At 43.3% G+C, this 22922-nt stretch overlaps 1 protein-coding gene across 2 annotated transcripts in view; it reads left to right on the forward strand.

The window, feature by feature from the left end:
• Positions 1-3134: 3134 nt before the first annotated feature.
• The window catches only part of LOC106566415 (copine-5), a 244587-nt gene continuing 224799 nt past the window's right edge, over positions 3135-22922 (forward strand). The window contains exon 1 of one of the 2 annotated variants that reach the window (XM_045692915.2): positions 3135-3641. In XM_045692915.2, the coding sequence (XP_045548871.1) occupies positions 3532-3641 (110 nt within the window). In that variant the 5' untranslated portion in view covers positions 3135-3531. The remainder of the gene's footprint in view (positions 3642-22922) is intronic. The other variant, XM_045692916.2, reaches the window with a different exon arrangement.

The following is a 22922-nucleotide window of genomic DNA, read 5'->3' on the forward strand; positions in this document are numbered from 1 at the left end:
TGATATACCGATCCTGTGCAGGTGTTGTTAAACGTGGTCTGCCACTGTGAGGACGATCAGCTGTCCATCCTGTCTCCCTGTAGCGCTGTCTATGACATCTCACAGTATGGGCATGGCAATTTATTGCCCTGGCCACATCTGCAGTCCTCATGCCTCCTTGCAGCATTTATTTTACTTTAACAAGGCAAGTCAGTTAAGAACAATTCTTATTTTAAATGACAGCCTAGGAACAGTGGGTTAACTGCCTTGTTCAGGGGCAGAACAACAGATTTTTACCTTGGGGAATCAATCTTGCAACCTTTTGGTTACAAGTCCAATGCTCTAACCACTAGGCTACCTGCCGCCTAAGGCACTGAGCATTTTAACACAGTTCAGGTGTGTGCAATCAGCAGAAAACCAGCAGAAGACCTACTTGGCACCTCATAGGCTGCCTTCATTCAGGGAGCCCAATTCTGATCTTTTTTTCACTAATTGGTCTTTTGACCAATCAGATCAGCTCTGAAAAAGAGCTGATTTAAAAAGATCTGATGTGATTGGTCAAATTACCAATTGGGAGAAAAAAATATCCGAATTGAGCGGTCAGTGTGTATGATTGGAATACCCCTGAGCCTATATACTAGATCTGCAAGGCAATTGAGGAGCTGTCCAGAGGAGACGTGCTGTCCAGAGGAGACGTGCTGTCCAGAGGAGACGTGCAGTCCAGAGGAGACGTGCTGTCCAGAGGAGACGTGCAGTCCAGAGGAGACGTGCTGTCCAGAGGAGACGTGCTGTCCAGAGGAGACGTGCAGTCCAGAGGAGACGTGCTGTCCAGAGGAGACGTGCAGTCTAGAGGAGACGTGCAGTCCAGAGGAGACGTGCAGTCCAGAGGAGACGTGCAGTCCAGAGGAGACGTGCAGTCCAGAGGAGATGTGCTGAAAGCGCATCTACCGCTGCTTGTCAATAGAAACTCGTTTTTTGGGGGACTTTGTAATTTTATTTATTTATATTTTTTTATTTCACCTTTATTTAACCAGGTAGGCCACTTGAGAACAAGTTCTCATTTACAGCTGCGACCTGGCCAAGATAAAGCAAGGTAGTGTGACAAAGACAACACAGAGTTACACATGGGATAAACAAATGTACAGTCAATAACACAATACAAAAATCTTTATACTGTGTTTGCAAATGTAGTAAGATTAGGGAGGTAAGGCAATAAATAGGCCATAGTGGCGAAAATAATTTCAATTTAGCATTAACACTGGAGTGATAGATGTGCAGGTGATGATGTGCAAGTAGAGATACTGGGGTGCAAAAAGAGCAACAACAAAAAATAACAATATGGGGATGAGGTAGTTGGTGAGGGAGATATAAGTCTCTAGCTTCAGTGACTTTTGCAATTCATTCCAGTCATTGGCAGCAGAGAACTGGAAAGAAAGGCGGCCAAAGCAGGTGTTGGCTTTGGGGATGACCAATGAAATATACCAGCTGGAGCGCATGCTATGGGTGGGTGTTGCTCTGGTGACCAGTGAGCTGAGATAAGGCGGTGCTTTACCTAGCAAAGGCTTATAGATGTCCTGGAACCAGTGGGTTTGGCAACGGATATCTAGCGAGGGCCAGCCAACAAGAGCATACAGGTCGCAGTGGTGGGTAGTATATGGGTCTTTAGTGACAAAACAAATGGCACTGTGATAGACTACATCCAATTTGCTGAGTAGAGTGTTGAGGGCTATTTTGTAGATGACATCGCCAAAGTCAAGGATCGGTAGGATATTCAGTTTTACGAGGGTATGTTTGGTAGCATGAGTGAAGGATGCTTTGTTGCGAAATAGGAAGCCGATTCTAGATTGAATTTTGGATTGGAGATGCTTAATGTGAGTCTGGAAGGAGAGTTTACAGTCTAACCAGACACCTAGGTATTTGTAGGTATCCACATATTCTAAGTCAGAACCGTCCAGAGTAGTGATGCTAGTCAGGCGGGCGGGTGCGGGCAGCGATCGGTTGAAGAGCATGCATTTAGTTTTACTTGCATTTAAGAGCAGTTGGAGGCCACGGAAGGAATGTTGTATGGCATTCAAGCTCGTTTGGAGGTTAGTTAACACAGTGTCCAAAGAAGGGCCAGATGTTTACAGAATGGTGTCGTCTGCGTAGAGGTGGATCAGAGAATCACCAGCAGCAAGAGCGACATCATTGATATATACAGAGAAAAGAGTCGGCCCGAGAATTGAACCCTGTGGCACCCCCATAGAGACTGCCAGAGTTCCGGACAACAGGCCCTCCGATTTGACCCACTGAACTATATCTGAGAAGTAGTTGGTGAACCAGGCAAGGCAGTCATTTGAGAAACCAAGGCTATTGAGTCTGCCGATAAGAATGCGGTGATTGACAGAGTCGAAAGCCTTGGCCAGGTCGATGAAGATGGCTGCACAGTACTGTCTTTTATCGATGGCGGTTATGATATCGTTTAGGACCTTGAGCGTGGCTGAGGTGCACCCATGACCAGCTCAGAAACCAGATTGCATAGCGAGAAGAAATGGTCGGTGATCTGTTTGTTAACTTGGCTTTCGAAGACTTTAGTAAGGCAGGGCAGGATTGATTTAACAATAGGCTATATATCTTGTAGAAAATATGCACAGCACGTTCAATAGTGCACTCAATCACTGTTCTGCGTCAATTTGTTAATCTTAGCATTAGCCAAGTCGGACTTTGACTAATTGACTTATGTTGATTGTAAATCTCTGTAATATATTTAAGGAAATAGATAATATCTTTGTTCGCGTCCGTTTAAAATTCTAATTTTTTGACTCAAACCTATTTTGTCAAAGGAAGCACTTCGGTAGAAAAGTAGGCCATCGGCTATAAAAAGTGACTTTTGGTCTATACAGTTCAAATACTAATATCGCTTTTAAGATGGGCTAATTATTAATGGGCTAATTCATTAATTAGTGTCCGATGGTTAGCTGATGATGTTTTAATAGCCATGAGAAATCATTTGGAGCGATATAATGATCCACGTCCTTAATCAATACAGTGGATTCGCATGTGTGGCAGTTAGTCAGTCAACCAGTCATTCAGTTAGTTTGTCAGTCAGCCAGTCGCACTTGCAGTCAGGCAGTAGTAGCCTATGTGAAAGAATTTCAGAAAGGGGTGGAGTTGTTCGTTGGGAGATTTTAGTTTTTCAAACGCTCGCCAGTAGATATCATCTACTCTGCCTGAAGACAGAGAGAGAAGAGCACACTGTGACTTGGTTTGAACTGCACCATTATAAATTAATTGGCCTACAATTACTTCGCGTTTCCATTAGATACGAGCTTCCTGTATAGTGGTGTATATCAAATGGAGAGCACTTAACAGATTTGGCTGAACTTCTGATCTCTTGTTCTTCTGTTCTCCTCTGCTCATCCACTGACGGTTGGTCCCTCTGTTCTCAGTGGAAAGCTCGCTGCGGACTCGCGCCAGGCTTAGGACGGCGTGAGAATTGGTGAAACGCTCGAGAGAGACTTGCACCCGGTCAGGCTGAGTGAACAGGGGAGTTGTCCCGGGTCTCCCGCGCGCATGGAGGGAGACGTAATGGACAAGCTGGACAGCATGGCTGCGGTGTGTGACTTCGATCCCATTGCGGGAAAAATTCCGGCAACCAAAGTGGAGATCACAGTGTCATGCAGGTAAGCTCACTGAGCCAGCTGACTACTCTGTCTCTCTCACAGACTTTGGATAGGTCCGTTGCGCTTTGGAAAATACGGGGCAGGGCACTGCAGTCCAGCGTTCAGAAGAGTTGATAGGCTATATTTCATTGTAATGATGCAATTCGTTGCCGATTACCGTTAGATGGGTTATTCAATGAGTATTGTAACGGTCTGACATTTCGTCAAGAAACCTCTAATTTGCTTTTCTGATGCGCAAGGAGGACAGCGGTTGGCTATAGAAACCTGCTTTCTTTGTTGTGGTTAATGTGGAAATTTAATGTCTAACTTTGAATCGATTTTCCTAATATTATGTTAATAGGGTAGGGACTACTTGGGGTGGGTGCTTAAACCCTCTTCCCCAAGCGCTTGCTGCGCAACGTTTCCAGCCTGTGAATAAAACGGTCGCGTGCCACAGTTGATATCGAGTTTGTTGGCGCGGGGGTAGAAGTTCCTTTCATCAATGCTTTGGTGCCTGCAGTGAAATGTAGTGGATGAATAGCCTGCATGTAGCCGAGTCTTTTCCCCAACCAGTGACGATCACTGTGCCGCACGATAATGTTGTGGATTGGATTGGGGTGGGGTTCTTGGAAGGACAATAGAGCCGTTAAACCGATATAATTTGACCAGGTTCATTGTAAAAGCATGGGCTACTGTAGCCTAATTCGACTGTTCCTGTATTGGTTTCAGTCGTCAATTTCCATTAAGAGGTCAGGGAAGTGGAAAATAAACAGATTATCAAACAATCAAACAAAGCCTGTTAACATGTCTCTTCATGTCTCTTTGAGTCCATCTGAAGATGTCACTTAATCTGATGCAATGGTTCTACTGCTAATGTGAAGTCTGGGGATTGGTGCTACTGGAGCAGTTTTGTATTCTATCTCCCTTGCTCTCTATCTCCCTCATTTCTTTCTCTATCATTCTCACTCTCTACCTCCCTTGCTCTCTATCTCCCTCATTTATTTCTCTATCATTCTCACTCTCTATCTCCCTTGCTCTCTATCTCCCTCCTTTCTTTTTCTATCTCTCTCACTCTCTATCTCCCTCCTTTCTCTCTTTATCTCTCTTGCTCTCTATCTCCCTCCTTTCTCTTGCTATTTCTCATTCTCTATCTCCCTCCTTCCTTTCTCTCTATTGCTCTCTCTCACTCTGAATCTCCCTCCCTCCTTTCTCTCTCTCACTCTCTGTCCCTCCCTCCCTCCTTTCTCTCCCTATCTCTCACTCTCTATTTCCCTCCTTTCTCTCTCTCTTTTTCTCACTCTATCTCCCTCCTTTCTCTCTCTATCTCTCTTGCTCTCTATCTCCCTCCCTCCTTTTTTTCTCTCTATCCACACTTCTCTCTCTGACAGAGGCCATCACATCCATGTTGTGTTGGCTATTCCTCGTTGTAACTTAAAGGACACAGCCTGCAGTTTTCTCAAGGCTGCCAATTAATGTGTTTTTCACAGAGCTATCAGAAATTAATATGATATCATCGGACCTGAAGGAGGAGAGAGTTTGATCAGGCTTTGCTTTGATGCTGCTTGTGGTCTGTTCCCTTCGAGCTGCTTACACACACACACACACACACACACACACACACACACACACACACACACACACACACACACACACACACACACACACACACACACACACACACACACACACCCCACCAACACCCACACGTACACACGTACACACTTAGGAATAAATAGGAATAAGAACTTTCTATTAACTGGAGGAAATTGATATGGCTGTTTAGTACAACATCAATCATCATATAAAAAAAAAAATGTAACCAAACATGCCCAGCTATCAAGTGCCCTCATATATTCTGAACTCAGAATAACTGCCATCCTAATTATCTGAACTCAGAATAAATGCCATCATAAATATCTGAACTGGCAGAATAAATGCCATCATAAATATCTGAACTGGCAGAATAAATGCCATCATAAATATCTGAACTGGCAGAATAACTGCCATCATAAATATCTGAACTGGCAGAATAACTGCCATCATAAATATCTGTCAAGGCTCAGGTGAAGACCCAGATACAGACAGTTTCAAAGTAACAAAAGTTTATTACAAAAACAGGGGGGCAGGAAAATGACAGGTTAAGGGCAGGCAGAGGTCAGTAATCCAGAGCAGAGTCCGAAAGATACAGACCGGCAGGCAGGCTCAGGGTCAGGTCAGGCAGAATGGTCAAAACTGGGGAAAACTAGAAACAGGAAAAACATAAACTAACTGACAACAGACAAACAGAGACCACAGGTATAAATACACTGGGGATGATGGTGAAGATCAGCGACACCTGGAGGGGTGTGACAATATCTGAATAACTGTCATCATAAATATCTGAGCACAGAATAACTGCCATCATAAATATCTGAAATTACATAAACTCAACAAAAAAATAAATGTCCTCACTGTCAACTGCGTTTATTTTCAGCAAACTTATGTGTAAATATTTGTATGAACATAACAAGATTCAACAACTGAGACATAAACTGAACAAGTTCCACAGACATGTGACTAACAGAAATGGAATAATGTGTCCCTGAACAAAGGGGGGACAAAATCTAAAGTAACAGCCAGTATCTGGTGTGGCCGCCAGCAACATTAAGTACTGCAGTGCATCTCCTCCTCATGGACTGCACCAGATTTGCCAGTTCTTGCTGTGAGAGGTTACCCCACTCTTACACCAACGCACCTTCAAGTTCCCAGATATTTCTGGGGGGAATGGCCCTAGCCCTCACCCTCCGATCCAACAGGTCCCAGACGTGCTCAATGAAATTGAGATCAGGGGTCCTCGCTGGCCATGGCAGAACACTGACATTCCTGTCTTGCAGGAAATCACGCACAGAACGAGCAGTATGGCTGGTGGCATTGTCATGCTGGAGGGTCATGTCAGAATGAGCCTGCAGGAAGGGTACCACATGAGGGAGGAGGACATCTTCCCTGTAACACACAGCGTTGAGATGACAACAAGCTCAGTCCAATGATGCTGTGACACACCGCCCCAGACCATGACGGACCCTCCACCTCCAAATGTCCTCCGATCCCGCTCCAGAGTACAGGCCTCGGTGTAACGCTCATTCTTTCGACGATAAACGCGAATCCGACCATCACCCCTGGTGAGACAAAACTGCAACTCGTCAGTGAAGAGCACTTTTTGCCAGTCCTGTCTGGTCCAGCGACGTTGGGTTTGTGCCCATAGGCAACATTGTTGCCGGTGATGTCTGGTGAGGACCTGCCTTACAACAGGGCTAACAGCCCTCAGTCCAGCCTCTCTCAGCCTATTGCGGACAGTCTGAGCACTGATGGAGGGATTGTGCGTTCCTGGTGTAACTCGGGCAGTTGTTGTTGCCATCCTGTACCTGTCCCGCAGGTGTGATGTTCGGATGTGCTGATCCTGTGCAGGTGTTGTTACACGTGGTCTGCCACTGCGAGGACGATCAGCTGTCCGTCCTGTCTCCCTGTAGGGCTGTCTTAGGCGTTTCACAGTATGTACATTGCAATTTATTCCCCTGGCCACATCTGCAGTCCTCATGCCTCCTTGCAGCATGCCTAAGGCACATTCACGCAGATGAGCAGGGACCCTGGGCATTTTTCTTTTGGTGTTTTTCAGTCAGTTGAAAGGCCTCTTTAGTGTCCTAAGTTTTCATAACTGACCTTAATTGCCTACCGTCTGTAAGCTGTTAGTGTCTTAACGACTGTTAAGTGGCTGACTGACTGGCTAAATGGCTGACTGACTGGCTGGCTAAATGGCTGACTGACTGGCATGCTGACTGGCTGGCTAAATGGTTGGCTAATTGGCTGACTGACTGGCTGGCTAAATGGCTGACTGACTGGCTAAATGGCTGACTGACTGGCTGGCTAAATGACTGGCTGGCTAAATGGTTGGCTGACTGGCTGGCTGACTGGCTGGCTAAATGGCTGACTGGCTGGCTAAATGGCTGACTGACTGGCTGGCTAAATGGCTGACTGACTGACTGGCTAAATGGCTGACTGACTGGCTAAATGGCTGACTGACTGGCTAAATGGCTGACTGGCTGGCTAAATGGCTGACTGACTGGCTGGCTAAATGACTGACTGGCTGGCTAAATGACTGACTGACTGACGGCGGCTAAATGACTGACTGACTGGCTGGCTAAATGGTTGGCTGACTGGCTGGCTAAATGGCTGACTGACTGGCTGGCTAAATGGCTCACTGACTGGCTGGCTGACTAGCAGCCTAAATGGTTGGCTATTTGGCTGACTGACTGGCTGGCTAAATGGCTGACTGGCTGGCTAAATGGCTGACTGACTGACTGGCTAAATGGCTGACTGACTGACTGGCTAAATGGCTGACTGACTGGCTGGCTAAATGGCTGACTGACTGGCTGGCTAAATGGCTGGCTGGCTAAATTGCTGACTGACTGGCTAAATGGCTGACTGACTGGCTGGCTGACTGGCTGGCTGACTAGCAGGCTAAATGGTTGGCTATTTGGCTGACTGACTGGCTGGCTAAATGGCTGACTGGCTGGCTAAATGGCTGACTGACTGACTGGCTAAATGGCTGACTGACTGACTGGCTAAATGGCTGACTGACTGGCTGGCTAAATGGCTGACTGACTGGCTGGCTAAATGGCTGGCTGGCTAAATGGCTGACTGACTGGCTAAATGGCTGACTGACTGGCTGGCTGACTGGCTGACTGACTGACTGGCTGACTACAGTATATAAAGTGCAGTTCAATCACTGATAAGGATAACTAGTTATAAAACCTCTCCAGCGAAAAATCATATCGCCAATTAGCATTAAAAAAAAATCATAATTTTTTTTTTTTTTTATAGATACACCTCTCCTGAATCGACCCACGTCGTCCGATTTCAAAAAGGTTTTACAGGAAAAGCAAATCATTAGATTATATTTGATGAGTCCATCGTAAAAAGCAGCTTCATAGCCATTTTCCGACCAACCACTTGCATCACATATAATCAAAAAACAGCTAAATGCAGCACTAACCTTTTACAAACTTCATCAGATGGCACCCCTAGGACATCATGTTATACAATGCATGCATTCTTTTGTTCAATAAAGGTCATATTTATATATAAAAACAGCATTTTACATCTCTGTCTGAGGTTGACTACATAATTTCCCCTCAAAAGCGTCCCGGTAAACAATGCTACATTTCCCTAAATTACTATCCTATAACGATTTTTTAAATGTATATTGTCAATCTAACATTTATAGATGAATATCTCTTGAGAACACCTGTCATACCAGATTTTAAATTAACTTTACTGGGTAATCACACTTTGCAATAAAAGGAGATGCGATACTCAGAAAATGAGCTAATATACAGAGCTCGGCGCCATCTTGGAAGCAATCGCATGTCACATCTCATCTTGTATAATATTGTCAATAATCGCCTACCTTTAGTTGTCTTCATCAGAAAGCATCCCAGGTCCACAACAGATGTATTTTCGGTCAAAAAGTCCATACTTCACGTTCCATTAGCCTGATGTTGGTAGCGCGTCCTATGGCTCTCTCGAAGCGCAGGTCTGAAGTTCAGAATAAATGCAATGCTTGCGCATGTAGGTTCGTTCAAACATGTCAAACGTTGTATAAAATAAATCTTCAGGGCCTCTAACACCAAGAGAGCCAATAAGATTCGAGGGGGATGATGTCATGGCCTTTAAAACCGTATCCAAAGGTGGGGGCAGACATGGCCGCCGGCGTCATAATGGTGATGGCCCATCCCCTGTGACCAATTTCAAACTCGTGTCATTCACTGAGTTTTGACTCTATAAGGCTCAAACCACTGTGAAAGGACTGGCGACATCTAGTGGAAGCAATAGGAAGTGCTCACTGAACCATGGTTAACGGTGTGATTAATAAGGAAAGATGAGAAGTCGAGTCCACAATTCAGAATTCCACTTCCTGTTTCAATCGGTCTCGGGGTTTTGACTGCCATTTGAGTTCTGTTATACTCACAGACACCATTCAAACAGTTTTAGAAACTTTAGAGTGTTTTCTATCCATATATAATAAGTATATGCATGCCCTATCTTCTGAGTTTGATTAGTAGGCCGTTGAAAATGGGAACGATTTTTTTTCAAAATGCGCTGTGGCGCCCCCTATCCTACGGTATCCTCAAGAGGATTTATAAAAAGGCTTATATTATCACAGTCAGGGTCTGAGGTTTGGCTGCTGTAATAGTTCACACAGAGAGTCTCAAAGCAGCTCTGAGTGTTCTGATCTATATTATGCAGCATTCATCCACACCTGTTGCTGCTACTCATGCTGTATGTAATGGGATTCTCAATATACACGTCATATCAGCTTGATGGCTCTTTGATAAATGTGTGTATTTGTGAATGTGTGTGTGTTCCTGACAAGTGTAAGCTATGCGCTTGTGTGTGTGTGTGTGTGTGTGTGTGTGTGTGTGTGTGTGTGTGTGTGTGTGTGTGTGTGTGTGTGTGTGTGTGTGAGTACGTGCAAGCGTGTGTGTGTGTGTACTCTCACCCATGTTTATGCATACGTGCAGTGGTGTAAAGTACTTAAGTGAAAATACTTTAAAGTACTTCAGTGGCTTGTGAAAGTATTCACCCCCCTTTGCATTTTTCCTATTTTGTTGCCTAACCTGGAATTAAAATAGATTTTTTTGTGGGTTTGTATGGCTTGATTTACACAACATGCCTACCACTTTGAAGATGCAAAATATTATTTATTGTGAAACAAACAAGAAATAAGACAAAAAAAGAGAACTTGAGCGTGCATAACTATTCACCCCCCCAAAGTCAATACTTTGTAGAGCCACCTTTTGCAGCAATTACAGCTGCAAGTCTCTTGGGGTATGTCTCTATAAGCTTGGCACATCTAGCCACTGGGATTTTTGCCCATTCTTCAAGGCAAAACTGCTCCAGCTCCTTCAAGTTGGATGGGTTCCGCTGGTGTACAGCAATCTTTAAGTCATACCACAAATTCTCAATTGGATTCTGGGCTTTGACTAGGCCATTCCAAGACGTTTAAATGTTTCCCCTTAAACCACTCGAGTGTTGCTTTAGCAGTATGCTTACGGTCATTGTCCTGATGGAAGGTGAACCTCCCTCCCAGTCTCAAATCTCTGGAATACTGAACCAGGTTTCCTTCAAGAATTTCCCTTTATTTAGCACCATCCATCATTCCTTCAATTCTGACCAGTTTCCCAGTCCCTGCCAATGAAAAACATCCCCACAGCATGATTCTGCCACCACCATGCTTCACTGTGGGGCTGTTCTCGGGGTGATGAGAGGTGTTGGGTTTGCGCCAGACGTAGCATTTTCCTTCATGGCCAAAAAGCTAAATTTTAGTCTCATCTGACCAGAGTACCTTCTTCTATTGTTTGGGGAGTCTCCCACATGCCCTTTGGCGAACACCAAAGGTGTTTACTTATTTTTTTCAATGGCTTTTTTTCTGGCCACTCTTCCGTAAAGCCCAGCTCTGTGGAGTGTACGGCTTAAAGTGGTCCGATGGACAGATACTCCAATCTCCTCTGTGGAGCTTTGCAGCTCCTTCAGGGTTATCTTTGGTCTCTTTGTTGCCTCTCTGATTAATGCACTCCTTGCCTGGTCCCTGAGTTATGGTGGGAGGCCCTCTTTTGGCAAGTTTGTTGTGGTGCCATAATCTTTCTATTTTTTTATCATGGAGTTAATTGTGGTCCATGGGATGTTCAAAGTTTCAGATATTTTTTTATAACCCAAGCCTGATCTGTACTTCTCCACAACTTTGTCCCTGACCTGTTTTGAGAGCTCTTTGGTCTTCATGGTGCCGCTTGCTTGGTGGTGCCCCATGCTTAGTGGTGTTGCAGACTCTGGGGCCTTTCAGTACAGGTGTATATGAGATCATGTGGTTAGAGTGGTGGTTAGAGTGGTGGTGGTTAGAGCATTGGACTAGTAACCGAAAGGTTGCAAGTTCAAATCCCCGAGCTGACAAGGTACAAATCTTTCGTTCTGCCCCTGAAAAAGGCTGTTAACCCACTGTTCCTAGGCTGTCATTGAAAATAAGAAATTGTTCTTAACTTACTTGCCTAGTAAAAAAAAATAAAAAATGTGACACTTAGATTGCACACAGGTGGACTTTATTGAAATAAAAATACATTTAAATTACAGGTCATAATGCAACAAAATAGGAAAAACGCCAAGGGGGATTGTGGCGGATGAATCAGAATTAGTTGGGTATCATAGATAACTAAGATGTTTTATTAGCATAATATGCTTATGTGAGATACTTGTCATTAGAATGTATCCTTTGGACTCTGGTGTATTTCAGTTGCACTTTTCCCTTACCTGGGGCTCAGTCACTTGGGGCCCAGAGAGGGGAGAGGTCAGACTTGTCTTTGACATATCTCTGTTGCTATGCAGAATATCAGATAGAGAGGAGGGGGACAAAATGGAACATTGTCTTCATATGTGTCTTTACCTATTCTTAAACCATGTGAAGAGATGGCGTGATTAACCTGTTAGGGCTAGGGGGCAGTATTGGCACGGCCGGATAAAAAACATACACGATTTAATCTGGTTACTACTCCTGCCCATTAACTAGAATATGCATATAATTATTGGCTTTGGATAGAAAACACCCTAAAGTTTCTAAAACTGTTTGAATGGTGTCTGTGAGTATAACAGAACTCATATGGCAGGCAAAAACCTGAGAAGATTCCAAACAGGAAGCGCCCTCTCTGACAAGTTGTTGTTCATCTTGGCTCTTTTTATTGAAGACTGAGGATCTTTGCCGTAACGTGACACTTCCTACGGCTCCCATACGCTCTCAGAACCCGGGAAAAAGCTGAATGATATCGAGGCAGCCTCTGGCTGAAACACATTATCGCGTTTCAAGACAAAAAAATTCAAAATGTTCCATTACCGTACTTAGAAGCATGTCAAACGCTGTTTAAAATCTATTTTTATGGTATTTTTCTTGTAAAATAGCGATAATATTCCAACTGGACAATAGTGTATTCATTCAAAGAGGAAAATAAAAAATAGCGTGGTCTCATGAATGCGCATATCCAATCTCTTTGTCACCAGGCAGACCACTGAGAAACTGAGCTACTATACTCTGCCCAGAGACAGGAGACGCCTCAATCTGCTTTCTGAAGGCTTTAGAGAGCCAATGGAAGCCTTAGAAAGTGCTACGTAACCCCACAGATACTGTAGTTTCGATAGAGAATCAAAAGAAGAACTACAAATTCTCAGACAGGCCACTTCCTGCTTGGAATTTTCTCAGGTTTTTGCCTGCCATATGAGTTCTGTTATACTCACAGACACCATTCAAACAGTTTTAGAAACTTCAGAGTGTTTCCTATCCAACTCTAATTATAATATGCATATTATCGTTTCTGGGCAAGAGTAGTAACCATATTAAATCGGGTACGTTTTTTTCATCCGGCCGTGAAAATACTACCGCCTATCCACAATTAAGTATAAGGTCCCTTTGTGAACAGTTCCTAAGATCTGTTGTTCGTCATGTACGTTGAGAGGGGTGGGTCTTGGGTATAAAAGAGCTTTGTACTTTTGTGTAATCACTTTTCAGTGGTTCATTGAAGGTCAAGTCCTTTTGCAAAAGCATCTTAATTATTAAATATGTAGTTTTAAGTATAACTGACTTGTGTGTGAAGTTTGTAACTCTCCTCATTTGGTAATGCAGAAATTAGCCACCTCAGGATGAATACCTTTGCAAGGCACTGTACTTAAGTAGTTTTTTGGGGATATCTGTACTTTACTATTTATATTTTTGACAACTTTTAGTTTTCCTTCACTACATTCCTAAAGAAAATATGGTACTTTTTACTCCATACATTTTCCCTGACAATCAAAAGTACTCATTACATTTTGAATGCTTAGAACGACAGGAAAATTGTCAAATTAATGTACTTATCAAGAGAACACATGGTCATCCCTACTGCCTCTGGTGGACTCACTAAACACAAATGCATCTTTTGTAAATAATGAGTGTTGGAGTGTGCCCCTGGCTATCCATACATTTAAAAAAACAAGAAAATGGTGCTGTCTATTTAACATTTGTTATTGTTTGTCACGTTCGTCGTAAGGATGGGACCAAGGCGCAGCGGGAATGTGAATACTCATCTTCTTTATTATGAAGAAAACCAAAAATAAACACTTAATACAAAACAACATGAAAAACAGTCCTGTGAGGCACACAGCTACACATACGGAACAACTACCCACAAATCCCATGGACAAAACACCCCTATTAAATAGGACCTTCAATTAGAGGCAACGAGAAACAGCTGCCTCCAATTGAAGGTCAAACCAATAAACTAAGCATAGAAATAGACTAACATAGAACATTGCCCAACAAACCCCGAAACACACTAACCAAACACCCCCTGCTACGCCCTGACCAAACTACAATAACAAACAACCCCTTTTACTGGTCAGAACGTGACATTGTTACTTTATTTAGTAAATATTTTCTTAACACTATTTTCCTTAACTGCATGGTTGGTTAAGTAAGTGTTTGTAAGTAACCATTTCACGGTAATGTCTGCACCTGTTTTAGTCAGTGCATGTGACAAATATTTGTATTTTATTTTATTAGATTAATATAAGAATTTAAGGATTTATACTTTTACTTTTGATTCTTAAGAATATTTGTATATTTGAGCAATTACATTTAGACAGCGAAAATGGCGCCGGAAGAAATGGCAGCAGTTTTCCAACCAATTGTGCTATTATGTGTTTTTTTTTTTTTTTGCGTTATTTGTAACTTACTTTGTACATAATGTTTCTGCAACCGTATCTTACGGCAGAAAAGAGCTTCTGGATATCAGGACAGCGATCACTCACCTCGGATTAGATGAAGATTTTTTCTACAACAAAGACGATGCACAAGACATTCTCCAAACATCCCACAGGACCGACATCCCCGTTATTTGCAAGAGGAAGCGACGCAGGTACAGAGGACAAAGAGCCAGATGCCTGGTCAGGACCCGGAAAAGGTGAGTGGGAAAGCTGCCGTTACCGTCAATACTACTCGCCAACGTGCAATCATTGGACAATAAATTAGACAAGGTATGATCACGAATATCCCACCAACGGGGCATCAGAAACTGTAATATCCTATATTTCACGGAATCGTGGCTGAATGACGACATGGATATTCAGCTAGCGGGATATACGCTGCACCGGCAAGATAGAACAGCACACTCCGGTAAGACGAGGTGGGGGCGGTCTGTGCATATTTGTAAACAACAGCTGGTGCATGAAATATAAGGAAGTCTCTAGACTTTGCTCGCCTGAAGTAGAGTATATTGTGATCAATTGCAGGCCACACTACTTGCCTAGAGAGTTTTCAGCTATACTTTTCGTGGCTGTTTATTTACCACCACAGACAGATGCTGACACTAAGACCGCACTCAGACAGCTGTATAAGGAAATAAGCAAACAGGAAACCACTCATCCAGAGGTGGCACTCCTAGTGGCCGGAGACTTTAATGCAGGGAAACTTAAATCAGTTCTACCAAATTTCTATCAACATGTTAAATGTGCAACCAGAGGGATTTTCTTTTTAGATCACCTGTACTCTACACACAGAGACGTGTACAAACCTCTCCCTCGCCCTCCATTTGGTAAATCCGACCACAAATCTTTCCTCCTGATTCCTGCTTACAAGCTAAAATTAAAGCAGGAAGCACCAGTGACTCGGTCTATAAAAAAAGTACATCACTGGGGCTAAGCTGCCTGCCATCCAGGACCTCTACACCAGGCGGTGTCAGAGGAAGGCCCTAAAAATTGTCAAAGACCCCAGCCACCCCAGTCATAGACTGTTCTCTCTACTACCGCATGGCATGCGGTACCGGAGTGCCAAGTCTAGGACAAAAAGGCTTCTCAACAGTTTTTACCCCCAAGCCATAAGACTCCTGAACAGGTTATCAAATGGCTACCCGGACTATTTGCATTGTATTCCCCCCCCCCCACCCCCTCTTTTTTACGCTGCTGCTACTCTCTGTTTATCATATATGCATAGTCACTTTAACTATACATTCATGTACATACTACCTCAATTGGGCCGACCAACCAGTGCTTCCGCACATTGGCTAACCGGGCTATCTGCATTGTGCCCCGCCACCCACCACCCGCCAACCCCTCTTTTACGCTACTGCTACTCTCTGTTTATCATATATGCATAGTCACTTTAACCATATCTACATGTACATACTACCTATGTAAATAACAATTTGTTCTTAACTGACTTGCCTAGTTATAAAAATAAGACATTAGACTTTTACTCAAGTAGTATTTAACTGGCTGACTTTCACTTTTACTTGACTAACTTTCTATTAAGGTATCTATACTTTTACTCAAGTATTACAATTGGGTACTTTTTCAACCACTGCAAGCGTGTGTGTGTACTCTCACCTGTGTTTATACATGCGAGTGTGTGAAGTAACAGCAGATGTATTTGACTTGCTAGTTGATCTCATCGTTCATCTTGTTGTTTATTCTCCTTCCAAACCCTCATGCATTACACAGTGAGGTTGACAGTTTCTGTGTGAAAGCCCTCAGGCCCTGTAGTTATGTTGTCTCTCTTGTTTGTCTCGCTAGAGAAAGACTAACTTCCCCATACAAGTCAAGACTACAGGGAGAAATTCATTCATATTTTTCTTTCTTTTCACAAAGCCTTGCTTGTATCGCATCTGTGGCAGAAGCTGTTGCAGCTACACTGAACCATCCACCAGCTCCATCTTTATTTCAATTGATTTCACATCCAGCTGTATAAGGATAGATTCTGAATTATATTTTGGAAAGCATATTGGGTTTACTATACAGGTCTAAGAACTCTTTTACTGTATTGATTAGAAATACCTTAGTAACCCAACTGTTGCTTCCTATCCTAGACTATGATGGCATCCTCTATCAAAACACCCAATAACTTTCTTTTGCGATTTAGATGTAATGTATATCAATGTTTGCAGAGTCATTCTTGGATGCCATTATAATAAAAAAAAAATAAACAATGTCTGAATCACTAAATTGACTGTCACTCCCAAACAGAAAACAACTGCTTTGGAACCACTTTCCTTTTAAATGTATAAACTTGAATGTCCCTGTATATTAACAAGACTTACACTACTGCTTTCGAAAACAGCAGCAATGGTAAAATAAGATCTTCCGGATACAACGGCCCAACTGACTGGAATAATTGATCTATAGAAATCAGGGCACTACAAGCACACAGTCAACTTAATAAAGCCCTTTTTCAAATGTTGAGGACAAACTGTTTGTGTTTTTAACTAATAGAAACATCACCATGTGAAGATATTAATAAATATGTACAGTACCAGTCAAACGTTTGGACATAGCTACTCATTTCAGCGTTTTTATTAATTTTTACTATTTTCTACGTTGTAGAATAATATCTAAGACATCATGTGGTAAGCAAAAATGGGTTAAACAAATCAAAATATATTTTATATTTGGATTCTTCAAAGTAGCCACCCATTGCCTTGATGATAACTTTGCACAGTCTTGGCATTCCCTCAACCAGCTTCACCTGGAATGCTTTTCCAACAGTCTTGAAAGAGTTCCCACACATGCTGAGCACTTGTTGGCTGCTTTTCCTTCACTCTGCGGTCCAACTCATCCCAAACCATCTCAATTGGATTGAGGTCGGGTGATTGTGGACACTCTCTTTCTCTTTCTTGGTCATATAGCCATTACACAGCCTGGAGGTGTGTTGGGTCATTTTCCTGTTCAAAAACAAATGATAGTCGTACTAAGTGCAAACCAGATGGGATGGTGTATCGCTGCGGAATGCTGTGGTAGCGATGCTGGTTCTAATAAATAACTACTTCAAATAAATACATATTTTATTCTACAGTGGCTCCTCTTGAAAGTTGTTTGGTATGAAACAAAAATAACATCTTGACTCTGGAATAATCAGCATAATTTAATTGTATTAGTCATCGCATTAACTTCATGTGTAATAGTCAGCACATTAACTTCATGTTTAATAGTCAGCACATTAACTTCATGTTTAATAGTCAGCGCATTAACTTCATGTTTAATAGTCAGCGCATTAACTTCATGTGTAATAGTCAGCGCATTAACTTCATGTGTAATAGTCAGCGCATTAACTTCATGTTTAATAGTCAGCGCATTAACTTCATGTTTAATAGTCAGCGCATTAACTTCATGTGTAATAGTCAGCACATTAACTTCATGTGTAATAGTCAGCACATTAACTTCATGTTTAATAGTCAGCGCATTAACTTCATGTTTAATAGTCAGCGCATTAACTTCATGTGTAACGGTTGTCGTCTGGAATGGAGGACCAAGGCGCAGCGGGTTGAGTGCTCATAATTAACTTTAATGAGAAAAACACTAAACAAAACAAACCGATGGACGACGAATACAGACTTGAAGGCACAGACAGCAATTCAACAAACAACCTCCCACAATTTACAAACACACCCTAATATATAGGACTCTCAATCAAAGGCAACTAGACAACACCTGCCTTCAATTAAGAGTCCACACCCCAATTAACTAAACATAGAAACAGACTAACTAGAAAGAACATAGAAATAGACTAACATAGAGCAGTGACCAAAAAACCCCGGAATACATAAATCAACTACCCTCTACATAATACACACCCCGAACCACATAAACCAAATACCCTCTACCACGTCCTGACCAGCCTACACTAACAAAATAACCCTCATACTGGTCAGAACGTGACATCATGTTTAATAGTCAGCGCATTAACTTCATGTGTAATAGTCAGCGCATTAACTTCATGTGTAATAGTCAGCACATTAACTTCATGTTTAATAGTCAGCACATTAACTTCATGTGTAATAGTCAGCACATTAACTTCATGTGTAATAGTCAGCACATTAACTTCATGTTTAATAGTCAGCACATTAACTTCATGTTTAATAGTCAGCACATTAACTTCATGTTTAATAGTCAGCGCATTAACTTCATGTTTAATAGTCAGCGCATTAACTTCATGTTTAATAGTCAGCGCATTAACTTCATGTTTAATAGTCAGCGCATTAACTTAATGTTTAATAGTCAGCGCATTAACTTCATGTGTAATAGTCAGCGCATTAACTTCATGTGTAATAGTCAGCGCATTAACTTCATGTTTAATAGTCAGCGCATTAACTTCATGTTTAATAGTCAGCGCATTAACTTCATGTTTAATAGTCAGCGCATTAACTTCATGTTTAATAGTCAGCGCATTAACTTCATGTTTAATAGTCAGCGCATTAACTTCATGTTTAATAGTCAGCGCATTAACTTCATGTTTAATAGTCAGCGCATTAACTTCATGTTTAATAGTCAGCGCATTAACTTCATGTTTAATAGTCAGCGCATTAACTTCATGTTTAATAGTCAGCGCATTAACTTCATGTTTAATAGTCAGCGCATTAACTTCATGTTTAATAGTCAGCGCATTAACTTCATGTTTAATAGTCAGCGCATTAACTTCATGTTTAATAGTCAGCGCATTAACTTCATGTTTAATAGTCAGCGCATTAACTTCATGTTTAATAGTCAGCGCATTAACTTCATGTTTAATAGTCAGCGCATTAACTTCATGTGTAATAGTCAGCGCATTAACTTCATGTTTAATAGTCAGCGTAATTGAATGTGTAAAAGTCTACTTAATTGAATGTGTAAAAGTCAACTTAATTAAATGTGTTGTAGTCAGGCTAATTGAATGTGTAATAGTCAGCTTAATTGAATGTGTAATTCTAGTAACACTGTTCTTTTATGGTTTGTTTTAATGTGTATTTGCCCAATAAACTGAGGCAGAGACAAAGTGTGGGTCCCAAATGACATCCTAATCCCTCTACAGTGCATTCAGAAAGTATTCAGACCCCTTGACTTTTTCCACATTTTCTTACGATACAGCCTTATTCTAAAATGGATTTAAAAAATATTTCCTTCTAAACAATCTACACACAATAGCCCGTAATGACAAAGTGAAAACAGGTTTTTAGACATTTTTGCAAATGTAAAATAAATAAATAACAGAAATACCTTATTTACATAAGTATTCAGACACTTTGCTGTGAGACTCGAAATTGAGCTCAGGTGCATCCTGTTTCCATTGATCATCCTTGAGCTGTTTCTACAACTTGTTTGGAGTCCACCTGTTGTAAATTCAATTGATTGGACATGATTTGGAAATGCACACACCTGTCTATATAAGGTCCCACAGTTGACAGTGCATGTCAGAGCAATAACCAAGCCATGAGGTCGAAGGAATTGTCCGTAGAGTTCCGAGACAGGATTGTGTCGAGGCAGCGATCTGGGGAAGGGTATCATAAAATGTCTGCAGCATAAACGGTTCCCAAGAGCACAGTAGCCTCCATTCTTAAATGGAAGAAGTTTGGAACCACCAAGACTCTTCCTATAGCTGGCTGCCCGGCCAAACTGAGCAAACGGGGGAGAGGAGCCTTGGTCAGGGAGGTGACCAAGAACCCGATGGTCACTCCGACAGAGCTTCAGAGTTCCTCTGTGGAGATGGGATAACCTTCCAGAGGGACAACTATTTCTCTCGCCCACACAAACCTAGCCACCAGCCATGTCTATGGGTACACTGTATATGGAATAATAGGGTGTAATTTGTGACACATACAGAGACATGGCCAGGGGCTAGGTTTGTGTGGATGAGAGACATGGCCGGGTGTTCGGTTTGTGTGGATGAGAGACATGATCAGGGGCTAGGTTTGTGTTGGTGAGAGACATGGCCAGGGGCTAGGTTTGTGTGGATGAGAGACATGGCCGGGTGTTCGGTTTGTGTGGATGAGAGACATGGCCAGGGGCTAGGTTTGTGTGGATGAGAGACGTGGCTGGGGACTATAATTGTGTGGATGAAAGACAGGGCTAGGTTTGTGTTGGTGAGAGACATGGACAGGGGCTAGGTTTGTGTGGATGAGAGACATAGCCAGAGGCTAGGTTTGTGTGGATGAGAGACATAGCCAGAGGCTAGGTTTGTGTTGGTGAGAGACATGATCGGGGGCTGGGTTTGTGTGGATGAGAGACATATTCGGGGTGCTAGGTTTGTGTGGATGAGAGACGTGGCTGGGGTCTATAATTGTGTGGATGAGAGACAGGGCTAGGTTTGTGTTGGTGAGAGACATAGCCAGAGGCTAGGTTTGTGTTGGTGAGAGACATGGTCGGGGGCTGGGTTTGTGTGGATGAGAGACATATTCGGGGTGCTAGGTTTGTGTTGGTGAGAGACATGGCCTGGGGCTAGGTTTGTGTGGATGAGAGACATGGCTAGGTTTGTGTGGATGAGAGACATGGCTAGGTTTGTGTGGATGAGGGACATGGCTAGGTTTGTGTGGATGAGAGACATGGCCGTGGGCTAGGTTTGTGTGGGTGAGAGACATGGTCGGGGGATAGGTTTGTGTTGGTGAGAGACATGGCCATGGGCTAGGTTTGTGTGGGTGAGAGAGGAGAAGAGAAAAGAAGCATCAGCACAAGGATTGTGTGTAATTGATTTAGTAAGTCTGAGAGGCCTCAGATTGCAACACAAATTGAATTGAATTGCTTCTCTGCTCCACTCTGCTCTTCTCTGATGCTCTGACTGTACCCCTACAGGCAGAGAGAGAGAGAGATAAAGAGAGGGAGGGAGGGAGAAGGATAGAGAGAGGTAGGGAGGGATGGATGGAGAGAGACATTCAGTGCCAAGACAGCGAGAGAGAGAGAGCCGACATAGCTTCCTGTTTGAAAGAACCTGCACTCTGAGCACCCCAACCCTAAGATGAGAGCAGGGAAAATGCAGTTGTTGAGCCTGGATTGGTCTGTTTGTGTCACTGCCTTGCTGTCTGTCTCCTCTCCTCTCCCAGTGAGAGAGACATCACTGCACGAATACAGTGCAGTCATAGAGGTTTTAAACCAAGAGATGTTTCAGCGATTTCTATTGGAGAAGCTTAGGAGTAGTGTCCGCACATCCAGTTGGTGTTTCTATTGGAGCGGTCTATATTCAGTCTCTTTGGCACTGAGGGTTAGACAGTTAACAAGTGGAATGAGGGAGGTGCTTTGTGAGGTCATCAGTTCAGGTGGTTAGCTCTGTAGGTACGTTGTTTTGTATCGAGTTGTCAGTTAAACATCTTGTTAGTTGAGGATCTTGTTAGTTGAGCGTCTTTGTTGAATTATTAATGGTTTTGTTTCCTGTATGTGGTTTGTTTTGTTGCATCAGGAATAATAATCACAGTAGAGTCCTACCTATGAATCCAGCAGTATGTTTTCTCTCTGTGTTTCTCAGCCAGTAGAGCAGAGCATTGGAGTTCTGTCCTGTGTAACGGTGTAAAATGACCTAAGGGAAACAGGGATTTTAAGAAATGCGACTTCAGATCACCACTTGACAGTAACACTGCCTTGTCTCTGTTGTGTTGCCGCCTTCTGCAAGAGAGATGGAGCAAAAACAGTACTGACAAAATGTCACCAACCCCCTGAAGGTTAAAAGCTTGTATTTTTCTTATTTGTCAATTTTGTCTACATGTCCTTTTTACTCCTTGGAAAGATCAAACCCCATGACGAGTCATTCATTGTTACTATGGAGGTGGTAGGTCTATTGTATCTACAGTCCTCTCAGTCCAGATTGAGTGGCCCCCAACCCCCATGCCCTCTGCTGTCCCCCAACCCCCATGCCCTCTGCTGTCCCCCAACCCCCATGCCCTCTGCTGTCCCCCAATCCCCATGCCCTCTTCTGACCCCAACCCCCATGCCCTCTGCTGTCCCCCAACCCCCATGCCCTCTGCTGTCCCCCAACCCCCATGCCCTCTGCTGTCCCCCAACCCCCATGCCCTCTGCTGTCCCCCAACCCCCATGCCCTCTGCTGTCCCCCAATCCCCATGCCCTCTTCTGACCCCAACCCCCATGCCCTCTGCTGTCCCCCAACCCCCATGCCCTCTGCTGTCCCCCAACCCCCATGCCCTCTGCTGTCCCCCAACCGCCATGCCCTCTGCTGTCCCCCAATCCCCATGCCCTCTGCTGTCCCCCAATCCCCATGCCCTCTGCTCTCCCCCAACCCCCATGCCCTCTGCTCTCCCCCAACCCCCATGCCCTCTGCTGTCCCCCAACCCCCATGCCCTCTGCTGTCCCCCAACCCCCATGCCCTCTGCTGTCCCCCAACCTTGATTCCCTCCGGCCCTCAGCTGGCCCCAATCATTTGGTGTAATATTTTGGGGTAGATTGGTTAGAGTATAATTCAGCCAATCAATGGCTTGTGTGTGTGTGTGTGTGTGTGTGTCTGTGTGT

Source organism: Salmo salar, chromosome 13, assembly GCF_965601325.2.
Source record: "Salmo salar chromosome 13, fSalSal1, whole genome shotgun sequence".
NCBI classification, from domain to species: domain Eukaryota; kingdom Metazoa; phylum Chordata; class Actinopteri; order Salmoniformes; family Salmonidae; genus Salmo; species Salmo salar.